Raw genomic sequence first — 21,774 nt, 5'->3', positions numbered from 1 at the left:
GGTAGGCTGGGAGGACCTAGTGTGATAAGGGAAGTAGACTAGAGCCTGCCAGTTCTCAGTCCACTGCCCCAGACTTGGTGAAAGCTCTCTCTGTATACCAAGAAATCAGCATTGCAGTTTTTGACTTGTCCTCTGGACAGTTACTGTCTGTGGAGGTAAGGCATGTGCCCATGGCCTGATAGATAGATTATAGATTCATTCAAGAGGTGATATATGATTTTCTTGTGATAGCATTTTAAAGCTTCTGGTTTAAGGCAAAAAAAAAAAAAAAAAATCCAATAATCTCATTCCCCTTAGCGAGAGCTGGCCCCTATTTCCACTGAATCTGCCAGGAAAAAAAAATTATGTGATGAGTGTGGCTAGGGCTGTATGTTAGGCCTGTAGGGGGCTAATTCTGCTAATCTTGCTTTTGAGACTTGGTATCAGTCCTTCTCTGGACCTCAGTTTCCAAATACATATTTTTATGTGTCTGTACAATATGAAATGTGGTTCTGTTGGGTACAGTATCAGAGTTCCTCCCAGGAGCTTGTAGCGCCAGGGGACTGCACTGTACATCCTTCCTCCTCACCCATGACTCTGTGACACTCAAAGTGAGAGTCAGTCCCAGAGGCTCGAGAAAGCAAGGGGGCAGTTCTTTAGCTCTTTTGTGAGGCAGCATTGTAACTGTCACATAACTGAAAGAGGTGGAATAGTTAAGACTGGCCACGTTTGAGTCCAGGCTCTGCCACCTGTGAGTTGTGTGACCTTGGGCAGTGCATTTAACCCTTCCAGGTCACCGTTGTATTAATTGTAAAACGGGGATCATAATAGTACCTATCTACCAGGCTCTTGTGCAGATTATATGAGTTAATACTGGTAAATCACTGGCACTGTTGTGGTCTTCCCTGTGATGCAGTTAGGGGTCTTTCTCATTGCAACTCATTATCCAGGCCCTGGAAGGGAAATACGAACACAACATTCTCTATATTTTCTGACCCTTTGAAGGCAAAAATTCCTTTAAGAAAATGTTAGATGTCACTCCTCACTGTGGCGTACATTCATGTATTGACTTCCCCTATAGATGTTATCTAAAGACAGTCACACACTTTGGAAAGCCATTAATGTGAGAGGCCCCATGTTCAGTCCTGATAGGGTAGTATATGTGTCAGTCATCTGTCTGCGAGAGTCCCCAAGGACTTGTTGATACAATAGCCCATAATCACTCTAAGGATCAATCCAGCAATTTGCATTTTTAAAAGTCCCTAACTACCTATTTTCACAATAGACAGGCCCTGTGCTCCGAAGCTCCAGATGGGATCGCTCTCCTTTCTAAAGAGGGCATTTGAGCTTCCTGAGTAAGCCTCGCGTTAGCATTATGAACGAGTTCTCAGAAAGGGTTGCAGTGGGCGCATCCCCTTAGTTTTCAAGCCCTTCCCCCTGCACACACACAAAATATGGGCACACCTCACTCTGTCTGGGGGGTTGTTTTATTTGTCTTTCGTTTGATGTTCCTTGGGTTTGGTAGGAAACTGTACCAGGTATCTTGGACTCCATTAGTGAGTCAAGGTAATATACCAGAAGTCTGATCCCGGGCTCTCCGGTAGAATTCGTATTCAGAGCTCCATTGCCTCTGACTCTAAGACAGCCCATGTGGGCATGGTGGCTTAGAGACTCAGGACGGGAGACCCACACAAGCATCAAGTCAAAGCTCTGAGTCTCTGCCTGGGCATTAAATAGAGACTCAGGAATTATCATGTTTGACAAACTATTGTAAATGTGCTCAAACTTTTTGAAGTTTCAAAGCCTTTAGATTATTTAAAAAAAAAAAAAAAAGCAAATGAAAAAGTTTTGATTATTCCTCTCCTTGCCATTTACTAGGTAAAGCAACGTTGGGCTCTAATCTCTTTGGGGCTCAATTTCCTCTTTGTAAAATACGTTTCCCACCTTAAGGTGAAGGCCAGAGTTTCTCTTAATCTTAAATTCTCTTTAATTTCTAGTATCCTGTTATGCTATGAAGATGTATCTTGATTTGTAGCCAGGGAACCGTGTTAGGCTGGGGCAGGGAGAGAATAGATGAGGGGAAGGAGTTGGGGGGGATCAAAAAAGTGACTACATGTGAGAGAATTTTATGTTAGTGAGATTACATATCAGTGATGTGTAAAATTATTACATATTAGCAAGATTAGGAATGGGAGTTGTAAAGCATAACAATTCAAAAATTTTTTGTTTCTTATCCATATTGTGGAAGAATAAATGCCCCGTGGTGGGTGGGAGGGGTGATATCGTTCATGATGACACCAAGGGGCCATAGAATTATAATTGTTGGGAGTGGAAGGATCCTCAGAAGTCCAACCACCCAACTGTTGTTTGAATTTCCTCTGTGACTCCATTACCAAATAGTCATTCCGTTACGCTTGAAAAACTCAACTGAAGGGGAGCTCAGTACTTTTTCAGCCAATCCCTTTCATCTGTACAAAGTTCTTCCTTATATTTGGCTAAAGTCTGTTTCTCTGTACAGACAAACGAATACCTCTTAAAAAGCAGTTCAAAATTAACAAAGCAACTCCCAGTTTGATGGTCTGGCTTATGTAGAACTGAACAGAACCAAACTCTTTCCCACGTATTTTTGCTTTCAGAGTCTGGTCTTGTCTCAAGAACAAATGTAGTGAAGATGGAAATGCTCTTCAAAGATAGAAAAGAAATTGGACTCATAAATAACATTCTTGCCAGCTGAAAATATGAAATACTTAGTAATTACTAGAGAAACAGCTAAAACTCACCACTATGAAGTAGTACTCTATGGAACCTTAGGAGTCTGCCATATGGCGTCACGCACGGCTTTTAGACCTGCCCATCACCTGCCGTGTCGAAAGTCAGGATCCTAATACATGATTGAAAGATAGGTCTTTCTGAGTGCTGCATATTTAGGTACTAGTTAAAACTCATGGTTTGGTGGTATTTATTTCAGGAATCAATAAAGGTGCTGTAGACTGAGGTAATCTTAAGCTCTATGGGCACACAAACCAAATGTGAAATGCTAGAGCTTATTACCCTCTCAGCTCAGGGAGCAGTCTCTGGCTCACTTCATACGTGTGGACCTCCATTACATCTCTGCCCTCTCTCTAGAGGGTCCATTCCAGCCTCCCGGACTGGGATGCTTCCCGAGTATTGGAATCAAGAGATGCCTCCACTTCACAGGTTCTGTGGCGTGTAGGGTCTCGGCACGTTCTGCCTCTCATAAAACCTCGTCCCTGAACTCAAGCTAAGTGCCCCCTGAGGACTGCCAGCACAGTGCCCTAAGCAGAGCAGCTGGGCGTTTTCATCTTCCAGTCAGATGTTACGCCTTCTTATGCTGGATTTTCTTCACCTTTCTTTCTACACATGTTCATAGCTCTGTCTTTGCAAATTAGTGTTCAGTTGAAGCTTTGCTATTCCATCTTTCCCTCTGCTATCCCCTTAACCTTTCTTCTCCCCCATCCCCAGCCTGAAACCCAAGTAAATTAGCTTTTCACTCCTGCCCCCCAGTTAAAAAAAATCCCATGCTCCTTCAACAGTGTCTGTTCTTGGCTTCGCAGTCAGCAGCCATCTCCAATAACCATCCAGCTGTCAGCTTTGCAGCTCCCCACTACCTCCCACCTCCCCCATCACTCACCAGAGGAAAAAGAGAGCCAGAGCCAGAGCTTGAAATATATCATGCAATAGTGTATCATGAATTTGTTGTGAATCACAGCGGTGAAGCAGGTTTATTTATTTCTGAGACCTTAAATCAATACAAAGTAGGTCTCTTAGTTCTGAAGCTGGGATGGAGTGTGAAAAAATGAGCCCATTGTACTCTTAAAACTTTGGGGAAAGGAGATGACAGCTATATAATTCCATTTACCAGGCACTAGGGGCTTTAATGTGAAGGTGACAGGGAGCTCTTTGTGCATTTAGAGCACCATATCTTCTAAATAAAAGATCTGTAGACTTGATAGTGGAGCATAGCTCCTAGTTTAATAATCTCCAAGCATTAGACCGAGCCAATATGTTCCCAAGTCAGAGAGGTCCCCCCCAAACGCTCATAAATTAAAAGTGCAAGAACTGCACACGTTGGTAGATTAGAAATGCAAGGACTTCAGTCTTCCAGGGGGAAGACAGACCCGGTCCCTGGCTGTGCACAGACTGCTGTGTGAATATGATAAAGACGCAGGAAACGAGACTGTTTAGAAACCTGACTCCTGGCTGTTCATCATTCTCGGGAATGTCCCCCGTGCATGGATCCAAATCTGGCTATGTCCCCTCTCATTCAGAGTGGCCATCTTCACACAGTCTAATCAGCTGATGTACACAGTCAGGGGTGTTGAATTATGAAAGGAGAAGCTTTAAGAGCTGTTTAGATTGAGCTATAGATTATCATGCCCAGGCTTCAAGTTTTTCTGGTTGATTCTTCACTGGTTCCTAGTTTTTTAAATGTCTCAGTCTGGAATTTAAGCCCTTTAAAATAGTCTGTACATAAGAGAAATCGAGAAATCGGTGTTTATTAAGGAAAGGAATTCATCCAAATTTAACCAACAGCATAAGATGCAAATATGAGAAGTCAAGACCATTGGAACATATATTCAAGTTTTGGGTATCTTCATTTTCTATCTAACCCTCTGATAAAATGTCTTCTCAACAGCTAAAGCAGGTTTATGCAGTTCAGTAGAGCAACCCTAGTATAATATGACTTTATAGTACATAGAGTTACTAGCTTAATTCTAGCCCAGGTAAAGAATTTTGAAAGAAAAACCCAGTGTCTACACTGGGGAAAACTAAAAGGAGAGGAAAATTGAACCACTCATTTTGCTTAAGGAACCTGCTACACATTATAACACTAATAGGAAAGACTTCGTTTGCTTATAGTAGTTCAACTTGCTGAAAATACAAACCAGAGCTGAGTTTTTATAGAGCAGTGAGAATTATGGCAGTTCACCTGCATTTATTGTGTGCCTGTTGTGTGTAAAGCTCTGTTCTTATGCTGTGGGTGTACAAATATGATTCCTGCTCTCATGGAGCTTAAATTTAGGCTAAAAGACAATAACAAGCTTTTCATGTGTTCTAAGGGGAAAACATTAAATTGCTACCCATCAGATGTAAATGAGAAAACACAAACAAAAAGGCTACAAAGATGAAAGAAAGGTCAGTGTTACTCCCCAAGAAGCCAGATCCCAGCAGGCACCAAACTCTGTGCCTTGCCACTGGTGGGCACACGCAGACAGTCACACAGCCATCTGCCTTCCACCAACCTCACGTCCCATATCCTATTCAGAAAAACCACTGGGAGGTGACTGGAAAAAAAAAAAATGTGTATATATATATATATATATGTATATGTGTGTATATATATATATATATATATATACACACACACACACACACACACACACACACACATATATATAGCTCTCACAACTCAATAATAGGAAAACAACCCAGTAACTTTTTAAATGGGTAAGAAATTTGAACAAACATTTCACCAAAGGCATAAGGATGGTAAATAAGCACACAAAAAGATATTTATCATTAGTCATTAGGGAAATGCAAATTAAAACCACAATTAGACACCACTAAACTAAAATAAAAAATTCTAAGCAGACAATACTAAGTGTTGGTGAGGATGCAAAACAACTGGAACTCTCATGTGTATTGGTGGGAATGCAAAATGGTACAGCCACTTTGAAAAAGTTTAGCTTTTTAAAAAAATAGAGTCAGTTATCCACTTACCATATAACCTAGCAGTCCTACTCCTAGGTATTTACTCAACAGAAATGAAAATGTGTATTCATACAGAAACCTGTACATGAATGTCTCTAGCAGCTTTATTCATAGTTGCCAAAAACTGGAGACCACCCAAATGTCTGCTAACAGGCAAAGAGATGGACAAGGTGTGTTATTTCCATAAAATGGAATAGTACTGTGCAGTAAAAAAGGAACTACTGCCACCTGCGTCAGCATGAATAAATCTCAGATGCATTATGCTGACTGAAAGAAGCTAGACTCATAACATTCTAGAAAAGGCAATATTGTTGAGACCCAAGAATCAGTGGTTGTCAGAGGTGGGAGAAGGGAATTGATTACTAAGGGAATGAGAATACTTTGGGGGCTGATGAAAACTTTTGGGGTGATTGTGGTGGTGGTTATATGCCTATGTGATGTCAAATTTCATGTACACCTAAAAATGGACAATTTTACTATATGTGAATTATACCTCAATAGACCACACTTTTAAATTTTTTCTATTTTTGGAAGTAATTTATTGTCAGTATGCTCGAGTCTGTAGCTAAATGAGCAGTTGATGGATCCCTGAGGTGAGTGATTTCGTTTGACATCAGTTTTGACTCCGGAAGCCTATGCCTGTTCTCATACATTTAACAAGTAAACTGTCATGTGGCTCTTCTCTACCCCAGTTGCATTAAAAATGAGTCTCTGTTCCTCACCAGTCCATCTTCGAATCCTTACCATCCTTCTGCCGTCTAACTCATTCCTCTGTTCTCCCTACATCTCAGTAAACAGAGATCTTCCCAGTGTCATTTCTGGCCTGTATCATCTCAGTTTCTTTTTGGCTAAATATCTTTTCTACTACTGGTAGCTCCGTCCCTTTACTCCAGTTTATCCATCACCAAACCTGATCGCTTTATAATTTTGCTGCTAATTGAGAGATATTTGGTCTTGCAGTGGACAGTGTTGAATCCAGCCGTGGCTCACACCAGAGGCTTTCCCATTCTGTGCCAGCAGTGTGTTACTGGGCCCCTTCTTGATCCCCAACCCTAGCCTGCCAGCTGCCAACCAGCTCTGGAGGGTTTGCCAGTGACAACAGTGGCAACAAAGTGGGGAGAGGAACTTGTAACCCTGCGTCTTTGTATTCAGAGACTGTGTTTTGGAACCCCCAAGTATTCTTGGTCTCATAGGCACTGGTCTTGTCTCCCTAGAGATTTAATTCCATTCACCCTTGGATATATTCCTGGAGAAACATTTACACAGTGATATGTGCTGCACCACTTAAAATTGTTAATTGGAGATTGAATTACTTGTCAGCTTTTAAAAATGTAGTCCTGTCAGGTCAAGGAAGAGGGTGTTAGTAGCATGAGTAGATGAGCTATTGCATTTTTTCTTCCCCTTCCTCTTTTCTCTCCCCCCCCCCTCCCTTTTCCTCTCTCATCCTTTCTCCTTTCTTTTGTTCCCATTTTAATACTTCTTCCGTGTTCCCACTTATTCTTTCTCATCTCTCTCTTTCTGCCTTAGCCAAACCTTTATTGATAACCTGACAGGTCCCCAGAGTGACTTTAATATCTAGAATCATGGATGAAGTCCAGTGATGACAGTTGCTGAGGAAATTCACAAAACCCCTCCTCAAATCCTCTGGAGAATAGAAATATTGTAATGAGATGGAGTATTGCAGCAAGCACTCAGCTTGTGTAGCCTAATTCTTAGATGCAGGAGGACTTTTGTACTCCCTGCTTCTTTAACTGACCCATCAGGAATGTTTAAAGGGGGAAAGGTTGGATAAAGGGAGGGAAGCAGCAGAATTCATTTTTTATTCCATCGATATGCATCGTTATTTTTCACATCTTCAGCACATGATTGCAGATATTTGCTTATAAGTCGGAAGGTCCCCAGCATAATGTATATATCAGGACAAAAGCAATTTTTTTAAAAAAATTGAGCTAAGTTACATCTATGAAACTTGGAAATCTCAGTGCCTGTGTGCTGACAAACATCCTGACAAGTAAATAACTACATTCATTCAGTATTACACACTGATTTCATTTGCACAAAACCTCACAATGCTCTGCCACTTCAGTCAAATGTCTGGAGCACTGGGGATGGGAAGAACGTGTTTATCTTGATCTCCAAAAAGGGATTTAAGGGCGAGAGCAGGCGGTCTATTAGACTGTTTTCATTGCCTGTCAGCTGTGGTAAACCTGAGCTGTCTGCAGTGTCTCTAGATAAGGGGCAGCAGCGGCGGCGGCGGCGAAGGCCTCTGCATGTATGTACGTATGGCTGCATTCATTTGTACCTCCTGTGTATCTCAGCATTTCTAAAGGCTAGGTAGCATCTTCCGTGGAGCCTCTCACATTTGTGTTCTGCTAATCACTGGCTGTATGCGGCGCTCTTAATTCCCAGGTCTGCCAGCTGTAAGTGCTGGATGAGGCTGAGGTTTATATGGAGAGTGAATGGAGGTCCTCTTTCAGGCTCAGCCCTGCGGCGTGGGCCCTCTTCAGCAGGGGACCTGAGATGGTGCCTGTTCCTAGCATTGCATGGCACTGCCTCTCCACTTAGACCTGGGGGCAGCAGAGTGGGGCCTCATCAGAGTCACCTCTGTTTGAGTGGTTCCTATGTTTAAGTGGTCATTGATGCTTGTTGGGCAGATAAACTAAAAGTTTGTATCATGCAGTATAAAATGTGAGAGGAATAATTTCGGAACTGGAACGTGGCAAGCAACTTGACTTATACAAGAACGCATATGTCCAAGTTGGAAAAAAATTGGTGAATGAAGCTTGCCCACTTCATGAAAATATTATGTTAATGAGGGTTGTTTACCCCAGGTTTTTCTGTAGAAGAGTGGTAGGGCAGTAGATTGAAGAATAAAACAGTGGTTCTGTCTATGTGGCTTCTTTACCGTGCCTTCCTCAGTGCTCATCAGGGTTAGCATAACTGTTCCAGCGCGACCATTTCAGAGTTAGGCAGAATGGATTTTGTCCTCGCCCAGGTTCTGCTTTTGCAGTTGGAGCTTTTGTTGTGAAGTATTCTAAAATCATTAAAACCACTTGAGTCAGCAATGACCCCTATCAATCAGGAGCTATTGTGTGTGCCCTCATTCTACTGGTGCATGCTCCAAACATATGGTCATTGAAGATGAACTGGAGGCTCCTGCTTTCTCTTCACCGATTGTTAAGTAGCTATGATTGTTGGCATTTGTTTGTGGTTAGTGAAGCAGGTTTCATTTTTGTGTGTCCTTCCCCTCTTCACCCCCTACCTCATATGATAAGACTGATCAGAGAGAGCTCTTCGGATACTCTGTTAGTCTGTCCTATAATTTTTATCTTTAATTCCCCAGTTAAATGAATCCTCTTACGTGACAAACGTTTCTTTAGCCCAGGGTAATGTTCCTGGTTGTGGTAAGCGCTGGTTTTCTTTCTGAACCCAGAGGAGAAGAAATGTATAAATACTGCCGCCTTTTCAGAACAATGCCAACACGTCAGAGCCTGAGTTTCCACTTGTGAAGGGAAGACATGCCAAGTTACTAAACTCTTGCTCCTTCCAAGTCTGTCTCCTATTAGTTTGTAAGAATATGGGGTAGAATGGGGAGGTGAGGGGGCCTCCAGGAGTAGCCCAGTTCTAGAGGCTCTCTTCCTCTTTGAAATGAAGGGGCAAAGACATCCGAGGAAGGTGTATTTGAACAGCTAAGCATCTCTTGGTCTGTTTCAGTCCCTTTTTCTGAAATTTGTCCTCGATGGGTTCATTACTGATTTTGGAGAGGTGTGAGGTTCTAAGTGGTTGGACGTTATCAAGTATTAGAGACAGTGTTTCATGGGAAAGAAAATAGCGTTTCTGAGCAGAAAATAGCCCCAGCTCTCTCTTCTAGGCAGTAAGGAGTTCTGGGCTCCTGACGTAGATTGTGGGTATCAGATATTCAGGGTCAGCACAGTGTCTCCTTTTTTTTCCCCCTTTCCAATTTTATTTTAATAATTAAAAATACTGCTGATCCCACTGAATGACTTCTGGCAGAGAGGCCGTCTGTCCCAGAAGGACCAGTTGTGGGCCATCAGGTTTATGACATCCATAAAACCGGAGCCAGATCAGAGCGCGGCCTCCCTGAGTGACAGGGTTTCTGCCTCCACCAGGGTCCCCCATCATCTGACTGCTTTGGACATTTGTTTGGGGTTGGTTTTTCGTTCTGTTTTGTTTCCTGATGCATGTGCAAGTGTGCGTGTGCACACATTTAAAGATAGAAATGAAACAGGTATGTAATGCCCTCTGCCTGTTAGAAAGACTAAAGCCATAAAAATAACAAACGGCGAGTATTTGCTAGAATGTCAAAGTTATGAGTTTATTTTGTAATGATGTGCTCCTGCCTTCATGAGGTAAACTGGCCGTGGCGGAGGTGTTATTAGTAATATGGACTCAGTGGAGCAGAAAGCCGAGTGACCGAGAGATCAGTGTATCCGTCAGGGAGAGGGCAAATGGAAAGAGACAGCAGGAGAATGAGAAAAGAGCCGCAGCGCCTGGGCTGAGATGAAAGACAGACCGAGAGGCGGAGGGGAGCCCAGTGGTCAGATACGGCCTCCCTGGTTCTGGGGGCTCCTTCAAAGGAGCTGCTGGTGTGTTACTCAGCTCAGGGCTGCCTGCAAAGGCTTGTTCTCTGTGCTTCCTTTGCGAGGAAAGCAGTAATCCGAGAGCCATTTTGCTTCCCATATTCCTTTCAGAAGAGTCTCTTCCATCCTTCCTAGCTGAAGTTAAATGGAACCAAGGCCAGCTGGGTCACATGGAGGTCATTGCTTTGGCCACCACCTTCCTCAGCCTTTGGCGGGTCTTGATGTTGGGGCTGGCCCAGCATACAGGAGAACCAGCTCCTAACAGGAAGGGGCAGGATGGAAATATACAGGTAGAATTTGCTGGTCTTTCATTTATTCGCTTCTCCCCAGAGACTGGAAGTGAATAAAAGTAAGGAAGAAATTTTGTGTTGTGGTTATTTTCTAAAGAAGGAAAGGGAAAAGAAAAGGTAAAATACAGTAAGCGCTCTACAACCGTTAAGAGCTCTCCGGGGCTACCATAGATGACTGGCAATGACTACGCACTCAGCAGTTTGCGATTGTCAGTGAACAGGCCGCCCAGCGTCCATCTGCTGGGTCGGACAGCCTCCCTCCCTGAAAGAAGTCATTAACCAGTCTTCAAGGGGAAAAGAAACCCTACGATTTCCAAGTCGAAGAATATTTTTTCTTCCTTTTTTTTTTTTTTTTTTCTTTTTCTTTTTTAAAGGAAACTTTATGGTTTCCAACTGCAGGTGCCCTTCAACCTCACAAGGGTTAAACTCCTCCAGGGATGGATACACCAGGGAATCGAGGCCCTGAATTCCCTGGAACCTTGGGAGGGAAGGACGCAGGAGAAGCAGGTTTGGGTATAAATCACTACCCCGCACCCAGCACACAAAGAGGACTGTCGGCTCAAGGGTTCATTCATGTATGTGTCATAAGTTGCTTCAGGATTTTGCTTTAAAAATCAAATGTAAAGGGGAAAATTAACCCTTAAAAAATGAGGCATCCAAACCTCACAGTGTTTCTATTTAACTGAGACTCATCACTTGAGCTTGTCAAAAGACAGGCACATTCCCTCTACTGTGCCTACAGGCAGCAGCTCGGCCGGGCCTGCAGGCGATGACGTAGCCTGTGTCTCAGGGTCCCAGCTTTACCCACTGCCATGATTTCAGCTCAGAGTCAAGTATGCCACACGCATCTGTGGCAGCTAGTAGAGAGAGAGAGAGAGAGAGGCTTGCTGGTGTTTAAATTGCAACAGAATATGTGATTGTTGAAAAGCCTTTTGTGTTTTCCAAGTTTTCTTTTTAGGACAAAGGCCCAGATAGTCCCTCAGCACAACCCACGGAGGCTGGATTCTCTGTCTTGTGGAGAAAAGAATCCATTTTAGTGGGAATTACGAAATAGACTTTGCCTTTCTCTCTGTCTGGACGAATGTCTTTTCTCTTGTTTATTTCTCTAGGTCCTCGGCAGGGAAGTATACACCTCCAATAACCAGCTCGGGGGCATCCAGATCATGCACAACAATGGGGTGACCCACAGCACTGTCTGTGATGACTTTGAAGGGGTGTTCACTGTCCTGCACTGGCTGTCCTACATGCCGAAGGTAAGCCCTCCCACCTTCCTTCCAGCACCGAGGAAGCCCATAGCACCCAGCCTTTTCACCAGAGCTCACTACCTCTGCGTGTGCGACTGTTTTATGGTAGAGGGATTTTTTTACGATATGTTCTCTGGAAGCCGTTGATTTCTTTTTTTTTCTTAAAGCCATCTTTTGCCTCCTACCTTTAAAATGCCTTTGGTTTTCATTGGTTAGTTCCCTTTCTGATGATTTCCAGCCACAGAAGCCTTCGTGTCCTACCTGGGCTCAGATCCCAGCTTATTAAGGCTTCTTCCTCATTGTGGGTCTTCCCCTTTGTAATAGGTATCCATCTCTCTGGGGAGCTTCCCGGAGAGCCTGGGCACACTGAAATCAGGAGTCAGAATGCCCCACTTTCTGCCAGGCTCCTACATGAGACTTGAGAGCTGTACCTGTTCCTCAGGGCTTGGCTCGAGATCAGGGTTCTTCTAGCTGACGATTGGGACTAACGGGTATGACTCCATATGTGGGCCCTGCTGTCTTTGTCCATAACGATTGTTGCTGAGTTGGAGTTGTTCACTGATCGCTGTGCTCTTTCCCCCCCAACTCCCCTTTTAGAGTGTACACAGTTCAGTTCCTCTCCTGAATTCCAAGGATCCTATAGATAGAGTCATCGAGTTTATTCCCACAAAGGCTCCATATGATCCTCGATGGATGCTGGCAGGCCGTCCCCACCCAAGTATGTATACATTTGAGGGTCTGTGGCACCCTGGCCCTCAAACTTCCAGTCTTCCTTTCAATCACTAACCAATTCCTGCACAATAGTATATGACAAAGAAAACAGAGCCACTGAAGTACCTGGAAATGAGGGAAATCTGAAAAACAGCTCTCTGAAGAAAAAAGTAGAAAATCCTTCGGGAACAAATGAAAAATGAATGAAATCAGCCATTGAGTCATAAGCACTGGAGTCATTAATACATTTCTTTTCTGTTATTAGAGCACTTATTATTTAATGGGTACAAAGACTTTAAAACAGTTAAATATAAGCCATAAAGTCATAGAATTACAGGACCAGAATCTTTGACCATCTAGTCTCTATAAACAGAGATTGATCAGATAAGTTTTGGAAAAGGTCTTTGAGACCCTTCACTATAGAGCGTGACTGCACTCTTCCCAGCAAGCTGTTGCTGGGCACCCACCCTGCATGCGCCCTTCTTCTCTTATGATTTTGGTAATAGTATTGATCTGTGCCTTATTTATTAATGTAAGGTTGCTTTGTAAGATTATTTATTCATGAAGAGATTGTGCAGAGCTTTTAATGTGATAACCATATCGAGTAAGAACAAGCCCTCCCTCCATGTTTATCTAACATATCCCTCTGTCTTGGGGCTGATTTTACCAAACTTAAAAAACAAAAAGAGGGAAAAAAAGAGGTAACTCCACGTAAGGCAAATGTACATTTCTTGTTTGTCTGTCCATTTGGCGATTTTAACAAACCTTATTTAGCGGGAAGTTCTTTTGTGAAGCCCCAAATCCCCCTGCTACATTTTGAATCTATTTTTTTTAGGCTTTTTGAGAAAGTGTTTGTTCTTTTTTCCGTGTTTATTGCAACTATTTCCTCCCAAAAAGGCTATATCTAAAAGAAGAATGGAATGCAGAAGATAATTCCTTAAACTTAAGAGTCATTGTGATTTTGTTGAAAGAGAAAGAAGTCTTCATAAGGAAGACTTAATAAACCTTTGTGGGCACCCACTAAGCCAGGTGGGCCTGTAAAGCACTTCCATATACACTATCTTATTTGGACTTACTACTTCTCAGAGATAAGAAGAGATGACCATTTTACAGGCTCAGAGAAGTTAAGTGATTTGGGCAAGGTCTCAACAGGTAATACGTAGGAGTTGGGCTTAATCTGAAGCCTAACTATAGATAGTATAAAAAAATCACCAGAGGAGGGCTGACTTTAATTTAAAATGTTACCTGTTGTCTTCAATGCCTTTTCTTGTTAATCTTAATAAAACTAAATACTTTTTCTTACATCACCAGAAAAATCACCATAGTAATCTTTTTCCCTACCTCTCATTTTGATACCAAGATTTATAATAAGAACTATGAGCCTAAGATACCTATCAGCCTTAAAATTCAGGACTTTTTCTGGCAGAATTCAGAACAAGACTTAGTGAGTGTTCTCCTGGGAATTATGGGGTGCCATGTTAGCTGGCTTCTAAGTTCTACATCTGAAATGAATATGACCTGCTCTTCTTTGAGGGGGCCCAGTAAAGCCCACCTGCAATGGCTATAGCCCACTAATGACTCCCCTCTGTCAATCAACATATAAGACAGGAGGGGTTTTAAAGAAAAAAAATTTCCATTTTGAAATGTATTCTGTAGTTCCAAGTCATTACTATTCAAGTAAGAACCATCAAATGATCCAGGCATATAAAGTTAAAATTTCAATATCCTGATGCACTTAGAAGTTTGGTTTAGAAACTTCATCAAAATTTGAGCCCTCTTTCATGGGGTGAACAGGTGTGTGTGTGTGTGTGTGTGTGTGTGTGTAGATGGGCATTATCCTGGCTATTATTAATGAGATCCACAGAATAAAATGAATTTGTGATAAACTAAGTTTTCTGGGTTTTGGATAATATTTTTTCATCGACTCCCTAGTAATTCATCCTGCTGTCTCTTGTGCAGCTAACACTCGCTCCCAAATCGAGTGACTTCAGATTTTAATTTAGTGGAAGCGTTAAAGAAAGCAGATGATTCCCTGTGATAAGTTAAAGCAGATATCTTCTAGGTGAAAAGTTAAAGTCATTTATTAGAGGAGATAGTGCCGTGATATTCTTCAAACTGATGCCCAACACGAGACCAGAATCTAAACGATCGGCTTTGGGCTCATGATAGAGAGATAATTTTGAAATGGATGATCACATTTTACACTGGGGCCATAGAGGCAAGGAATGTAGAACACAGTAATTACAAGTTGAGTCTTGATAAAACACTCTCCATCCTGTTTAAGTCAGCAGAGGTTAGCTTGCTCGGATCTCCACTTTTAATTGGTTTTGGGCTTGGGTTTTTAGGGGGCGGAGGGCCGTGTTCAAATTAGAAGACTTGCTGAGAAACTATGAGCCGAGGGGGCAGCCAAGAAACAGTTATTTGCAGAAGCTTTTATGGGGCCTTGGTCAAACATGGATACCTGTGAAACAGAAGTTGTTTCTCTTAAACTAAGATGTTGAAAGTTTATGTGTCTTGCTGGTGAAGGAAATTCTATGCATAAAGTAGGTTAATGACATTAAGTGTGTTCATCTGAACCATTGTATTTTTGATACCTATCAAGAGTATACAGGCATGGCCCTTTCTTGTAGTAAGATTATACTTTGTGAGCAGTAAGTAAAGCGGATGTATCTTGTTGCTTTTCTAGCAGAGAAGCTGACTCCCTTTTCTCTTCCTCAAATTTGGGTCCTCATCTGATCATTCATACTTATCATTTGGCTGTCTTCAGCTTTCCATTAAAAGAAAATCATTGGAATCAAACAAAATTGTAAGCTAAGTTTTAAAATAGAGATACACATCTTGAAAACATCTTTAATGACTTGGCTGCCTTTTGACAAATGTTTGTGGTGTTTTGAAAAAAGCCAGGTTATTTATTTAAAAGACGCAAACTCTCTCTGCTAGCTGAACCCCATCGTTTAACAATAAATGATGCTTTTGCTGATAAATGATTCTTTTTATTCAGACTAGCAAATGAAATAGGAGATGAGGTCTGAAGGCAGATGAACATTCAGCTGCCTAATGTTTCCATCTATTATAATACGTTTAAAAACAAATAACCCCCCAAATCCAACCTTCAATTTGCCAATTCCAGTGTATTTTGAATGAATTGACCATTTTAATTTTCTGTTTTCTTTCTTTCCCTTCTGTAGCCCAGAAAGGTCAGTGGTTGAGTGGATTTTTTGACTATGGCTCTTTCTCAGAGATCATGCAGCCCTGGGCACAGACTGTGGCAGTTGGCAGAGCCAGGTAAGAGCTCTTTTGTTTTGGAAGCTCTTTTTCCTCCCAACTAAAAACAAGAAAAGAAAGGGCTGTATAGGTTTTTTCCAATAATGTTCTCTTTGTCTAAACTTCCTCAGAATACTGGATTATAGTCATGCCCAAGGCAGCATAACTGGAGCACTGGTTCCCAGTGGTCATTTAGCGTGTCACTCTAATGATGCATTTAATCTGAAGTCTGGTTTTGACAACATTTCCTTTTCATAATACCGAAAGAAAAGCTCTCTGGGGCTGTACAGCCCAACCACAATAGCCATAGCTCACCAGTGACCCCCACTCTATCCCCCAAAGACCATTTTCTTTCAGGAGTAGATGGCCAGTGAATCAGACTCATCTACTTCTCTCTGTAACCCACCCAAAAGATCTGTGTAACCAGAAGAAGTTCCTTCATGGCATTGAGATTATTCAAGTAACAAATGCACTGTACTGGCTTATCGTCAGATTTGAATTGCAAAAAAATTTACCTGAAACAGGAGTGGGTAAAATAAGCTGGAATAGGTTGCAGGGATACCTCTATTTTTCAAGGAGGAAATTAAAGTTTCTATTAAATTTTAATACCCACTCTAAGAAGTGCTTCACTCAACAGCAAGCTCTGCACGAAATAATCTGCCAGGCTCGCCGTAACGAGCACCTGCCGAGGCTGATCTTAATCTGGCTCTGCACCTCGGAGACTCGCCGCCCCGGGGACCCACATCTGGAGCTCACCTTCCTCTCGGGGGCAATCAGGTTTCCTTATCCTGGTGAAAAGTGGCACCTGCTCAAGATTCTCAAACATGCCACACTGGGTTGAGATTTAGATTCCAGCCTCGAAAATAATTCTAGGCTTTGTGGTGCTCTCCGTCCAGCAGGTCAGCACGCCTTGTGCTGCCAGTGACCAGGAGCCATCAGATGGCAAATCCCACCAGGCGGGATCTTTCACTGGGGCTCTGAGTAAGACTCAGCCTGGAGTCTGCCTGGACCGAGACTCCCAGGGACCAGCTCCCATCTTCTCTGGCCTCCCAGGCTTCTGCCACACCACAGGCTTCCGAGTCCCAGTGAGGGTTATTCTTTGTGCCTGGCAGAACTCCCACTGGGGAGAGAGCCCCCCACTCAGGACCTACTGGTTTGTTATAGAGAGTCTTCACAGGACAGTAGAACCAACTTTTTTGAGACTGTGTCTCTTATCCATTCTGCTTCAGTTTTCCCGTCCTTAAAAAACATGACCGATTTTAAGCCTCAGAAAGCCAGACCTTTGTTAAGGTCTTTAAGATCCTCCCATGGGAAATAGGAGAATAATGCTTTACACTTATGATTGGAAGAACAGGGACTGTTCTGTGAGCAAGATCAGTCAAGCTTGGCTGTGGTTAGCTCTGCCATTGTTTATTGCGACACTCACTCTGACTTCTTTCTTTCTTTCCATCTGATGAGTTCTGGGCTTCTTACTCCAAACACATACACATGCTCACAAGTATATAAAACACAAATGGAGCCAGCTTCTTTCAAAAGCAATGGCATTTCGAGAAATAAATATAAATGTATTCTTCTGGGATTGTTACTGTAAGTGCTGCCAAAACTCATCTTTGGTATGTATGTTTGGAATATGTGTGCTATTGGCTGTAAATTGTCTTTTATTATTCCATGGCACCTTGTCCAGGGACACACTATAAAACAAGATGTAGCATCTTCATGTGCTAGCCTGATAAAATTTATATGTAGTATAATAGAAAACAGAAGTTGTTCTGAGCTGTTTTCAAGTTCAATAAATAACTGTAATACTCGGATAAAGATGTTCTTTATTAGGTCACATGGGCCCTAATATGTAAGTTATAAGTTACCGATTTAGGGTGGCTTTTGCAATTACAAGTTTCCAGTTGGATTGTTAATCATTGTGAACAGAAATATTTCTAAACCCTCCTGTGTACCTTCTGCTCGTTGTCTGATTGTCTAGAGGGCTTTTGATTCTGATTCAGTGCAGGCAAGTGACAAGGGGGTGGGTGGTCCCCACTCAGGCCCCTGTCAGGCCTCTTGTGATGACAAGGATCCATTTCCAGTAGCCAGTGTAACAACCAAAGACCATCCTTCATGGAAAAGTTTGTTATGGAGATGCTGTGGGGAGTGAGAGACTATAACCCGTTCCAGCCCCAACCCCAAGGAATGCGGCTGAGAAGGTAGAGATTGAATCACGTTTTCCAGAGTGAGGACTCACCCTGTACCTTGCAGTCTCGCTCACACTCACTTTCTCGCTCTCCTCCTGATTTTTACTAGGAAATCTTTATGAGGACCAAGTGTGGGAGGGTATCATGGAGTACAGATGCAGAGGCTTTGAGCTCCTGAACAGTTTTTTAAATTAACAGAGCTTGGAGATTAAATATATCCTTCCAATATAGATCACCTATTCAACCAAGATGACTTCTGAAGCTTAACCCTGTCCCACTGCTCTTTTCCAACAGAAGAGAAAGTTAAGGGCTTGTTCAACCACCTCCCTACACTTGGCACATGTTTTTCACCATCCCCGTAACACACCTGCACACTCCGCATCCACACGCCCAATGGTGAGACCTACTGTACCCTCAGATCTTACCAGGAACCACGTTATCAATACTCCATAGAAAACTACAGGTCTGTTCCAGCAATGGAGTTTCAGGCTCCTACTGCCTTTCAGACTGTTCCCCTTCATCTTCACCAAAGACATGCTGTAGGGTGAACTGAGAAATTTCACTTGGCAACCACAGTGATGGTGTGTGTGTGTTCGTTTGTGTGTGTACAAGATCTCACACACGTACTAGACTGTTGAGTCTAAATGCAGAGGCTCCCCTGGTACAACCCTCGGTTTGAATTTATCCTGTGGTGGGGAATAGGAGTGATTCTGAGGGCAGAGTCAGTTACCAGTTACGGTTTACCAGTCATATTTGGTAAATATGCAGTTTCCCTCCATATTCACCAAATTTACCATTTTTACCAAATCTGTAGAGTAACATTTTACCCCCAGAAAAGTCAGATTTCCCCCGACCCTATATTTGTTTACACATCCCCCTCCATCAACGTTTTGATGTAGGATTGGAAAATAAATGACTAGCTGTAACGTAGACATACATTGGGTTCTTACGTGGCTCATTTTTTATCAGGCTAGGAGGAATACCCGTGGGAGTAGTTGCCGTGGAAACCCGAACCGTGGAACTAAGTATCCCAGCTGATCCTGCAAACCTGGATTCTGAAGCCAAGGTAGGTCACCTCAGGTACCCTGAGCGCCCATGCTTGGAGCTGTGTTTCCACCTCTGCAGAGCTGTGGATATGTTGGGAGCATTGCAAACCACCAATTTTAGAGGAAAGGGCAGTCAGCAGCCTTGAATGATTTCAGACCATCACGAGCTCACTTTTAAGGTGACTCGAAATGGACCACAAGCTAAATTCTGCCTGAAAAATTAAATGGGCCTTGGGCTTCCCTGGTGGCGCAGTGGTTGAGAATCTGCCTGCCAATGCAGGGGACACGGGTTCGAGCCCTGGTCTGGGAAGATCCCACATGCCACGGAGCAACTAGGCCCGTGAGCCACAATTACTGAGCCTGCGCGTCTGGAGCCTGTGCTCCGCAACAAGTGAGGCCGCGATAATGAGAGGCCTGTGCACCGCGATGAAGAGTGGCCCCCACTTGCCACAACTAGAGAAAGCCCTCACACAGAAACGAAGACCCAACACAGCCATAAATAAATAAATAAATAAAATTTTTAAAAAAAATCTTAAAAAAAAAAAAATTAAATGGGCCTTTACAGTGGTCTTGTTGTTGCTAGAAAACAGTCTTCTTTTGTTGGGTATGTGGTCTAGAAAGGCAGCTGAGACGATGCTGAGGGCCCATTGGTCCTGGTTCTCCAAGCGCTCGTGGAAGAGCTTCTACTGGAATTAATAAGGAAGTCTGCCCTGACACCAAATGTGAAAGCCACAGCCCATCCTTTTTTTTTTCTTTTTTTCTTTTTGGCTGCGTTGGGTCTTCGTTGTTGCACGCGGGCTTTTCTCGTTGCGGTGCGCAGGCTTCTCCTTGCGGTGGCTTCTCTTGTTGCGGAGCACGGGCTCTAGGCGCATGGGCTTTAGTAGTTGTGGTGCGCTGGCTCCAGCAGTTGTGGCGCATGTGCTTAGTTGCTCCGCGGCATGTGGGATCTTCCCGGACCAGGACTCGAACCTGTGTCCCCTGCACTGGCAGGCGGATTCTTAACCACTGCGCCACCAGGGAAGTCCCATCCTTTTCAAAAGAGTGGATTAAGTCTTCACAGCCTGACAAGGGGTCGGGGAGACGAGAGGAGCTTATGCAGCAGGGCTACCTCAAGCGCCGCTGACTAAGCACAGTACAGGGAATCTGTACCAGGCACAGAGGTGAGAGCACGTGGAGACCCTGACCAGGGGGCTTGCTTGGAGCTGTGTGGTCAAGTCACTTAAAGTTGCCCTGGGAAGCCTAGAAGGAGGATGCCTCAGGCTGCATCCTTCCCTTGGAAGCAGTAAGGTTTCCCCCTTCGGACTAAGGAGGGGTGGGTGGTGGAATCAAGACTTAGGAAGAGGAGTATTTAACAAAGTCAAATAGCCAGGATCCTTTCTTCTTTTTTATTTCAAGGATGATCTTCTTGATGAACAACAACTTTGGTTTGGTTTGATTTTGAGTTTTTAACAGTAAAACTTTATTCTCCCTGGAGAGGTTCCCCTTCAAACTGTGTTGTTAATTGTGTCTTCTTCTTTGGCTTTTCCTAATAGATAATCCAGCAGGCTGGCCAGGTTTGGTTCCCAGATTCTGCGTTTAAGACCTATCAGGCTATCAAGGACTTCAACCGTGAAGGGCTGCCTCTGATGGTCTTTGCCAACTGGAGGGGCTTCTCTGGTGGGATGAAAGGTGATTGGCCTGGCCCTGGGCTGGAGGGGCGTCACCGATTCCCTTGAACACGGCAGCGGGGGGAGGAAGGGTTTATATTGGGTTTATATGAGTGTCCTGATAACACATCAGCCTAGGTTTTTGGGCGATTATGCTCCCTCTTAGATATCTTCTGAGTTGTAACTTGAATGGGAAAATTCGATTTTTACAATTCCATACACAATTTCAGAGCTGTCTAGGCGTTATCTAGGTGGACTGCTGATTTAGCTTTCACAGGTTAGTGATGGACTGTTCTGATGGTCCTGGGGAGACACAATTGTGCTAGTCTCTGTCCCTCTTTTCTGGGCATACTCTTTGTTAGTGTTCGTCCTTAATGCTCTATGATGACCAAGATAGATACCGAAATTAGCCGTCACCAGAAGAAAACGAACAAATTCTATACCGGAGGCTTTCCCTTTGTGGCAGTTTGTGATATGTTTTATTATTATCCAACAACAGCCCTGGGCCTGTGGCTCCAGCATATTAGACCATTATTATAAAGGCTCTGCTCTGTGCCAGAACTGCCAGTTACTGAGAATCCTCCGTGTGAATGGTTCAGGGAAACACACACTACCTCTCAAGAGTCGTGAAGCTTTCTCTCCAATGGCCAGAGATTCGTGGCCATGCGGAGGCCAGAGACCACATGCCGGGAGGGGATGAGTGTGCTGATAAGTGTCAACTTTATTCCTCAGGGAAAACTCTAGAATGGATTAGGGGAATAGACGGAGGGAAGAGTTGATACTGCTGGAGTGAAAAGAGTGATCAGAGGTAGGACATGTAAAATGTGAAAGAATGAACTCTCAATAAGGCACCCAGAAGTAGCTTGGGGCAGGAGCATCTCTAGCTTTGAGGGAGGAAAAGCCTGGGGAAGTTACCCTTTTATAGGTTATCAACTGTGAGAGGTTAGAGCCTTATGCCAACAACTTTCCCTTACCTGGCTAAGAAAACCCCTGCCTGTATGGCCAGCCTCCCTGCCCAAATGTAGATGAGTAGGGCGATTTTTTTTGTTTTTTGTTTTAGTTGAAAAGGTCCCC

At 43.3% G+C, this 21,774-nt stretch overlaps 1 protein-coding gene across 7 annotated transcripts in view; it reads left to right on the top strand.

The window, feature by feature from the left end:
• ACACA (acetyl-CoA carboxylase alpha) overlaps positions 1-21,774 on the top strand; it is a 266,475-nt gene that overhangs the window by 212,774 nt on the left and 31,927 nt on the right. For 6 of the 7 annotated variants that reach the window (XM_059908198.1, XM_059908197.1, XM_059908199.1 and 3 more), the window contains 5 exons: positions 11,713-11,856; positions 12,445-12,565; positions 15,747-15,843; positions 18,978-19,074; positions 20,587-20,722. In XM_059908198.1, coding sequence (XP_059764181.1) covers positions 11,713-11,856; positions 12,445-12,565; positions 15,747-15,843; positions 18,978-19,074; positions 20,587-20,722 — 595 coding nt within the window. Of the gene's footprint in view, positions 1-11,712; positions 11,857-12,444; positions 12,566-15,746; positions 15,844-18,977; positions 19,075-20,586; positions 20,723-21,432; positions 21,512-21,774 lie in introns of those variants that run through there. The other variant, XM_059908201.1, reaches the window with a different exon arrangement.

This window comes from Balaenoptera ricei, chromosome 20 (assembly GCF_028023285.1).
Source record: "Balaenoptera ricei isolate mBalRic1 chromosome 20, mBalRic1.hap2, whole genome shotgun sequence".
Lineage (NCBI taxonomy): Eukaryota > Metazoa > Chordata > Mammalia > Artiodactyla > Balaenopteridae > Balaenoptera > Balaenoptera ricei.
The sequence above is the reverse complement of the archived record's forward strand: the minus strand, read 5'-3'. Positions and strand labels throughout refer to the sequence as shown.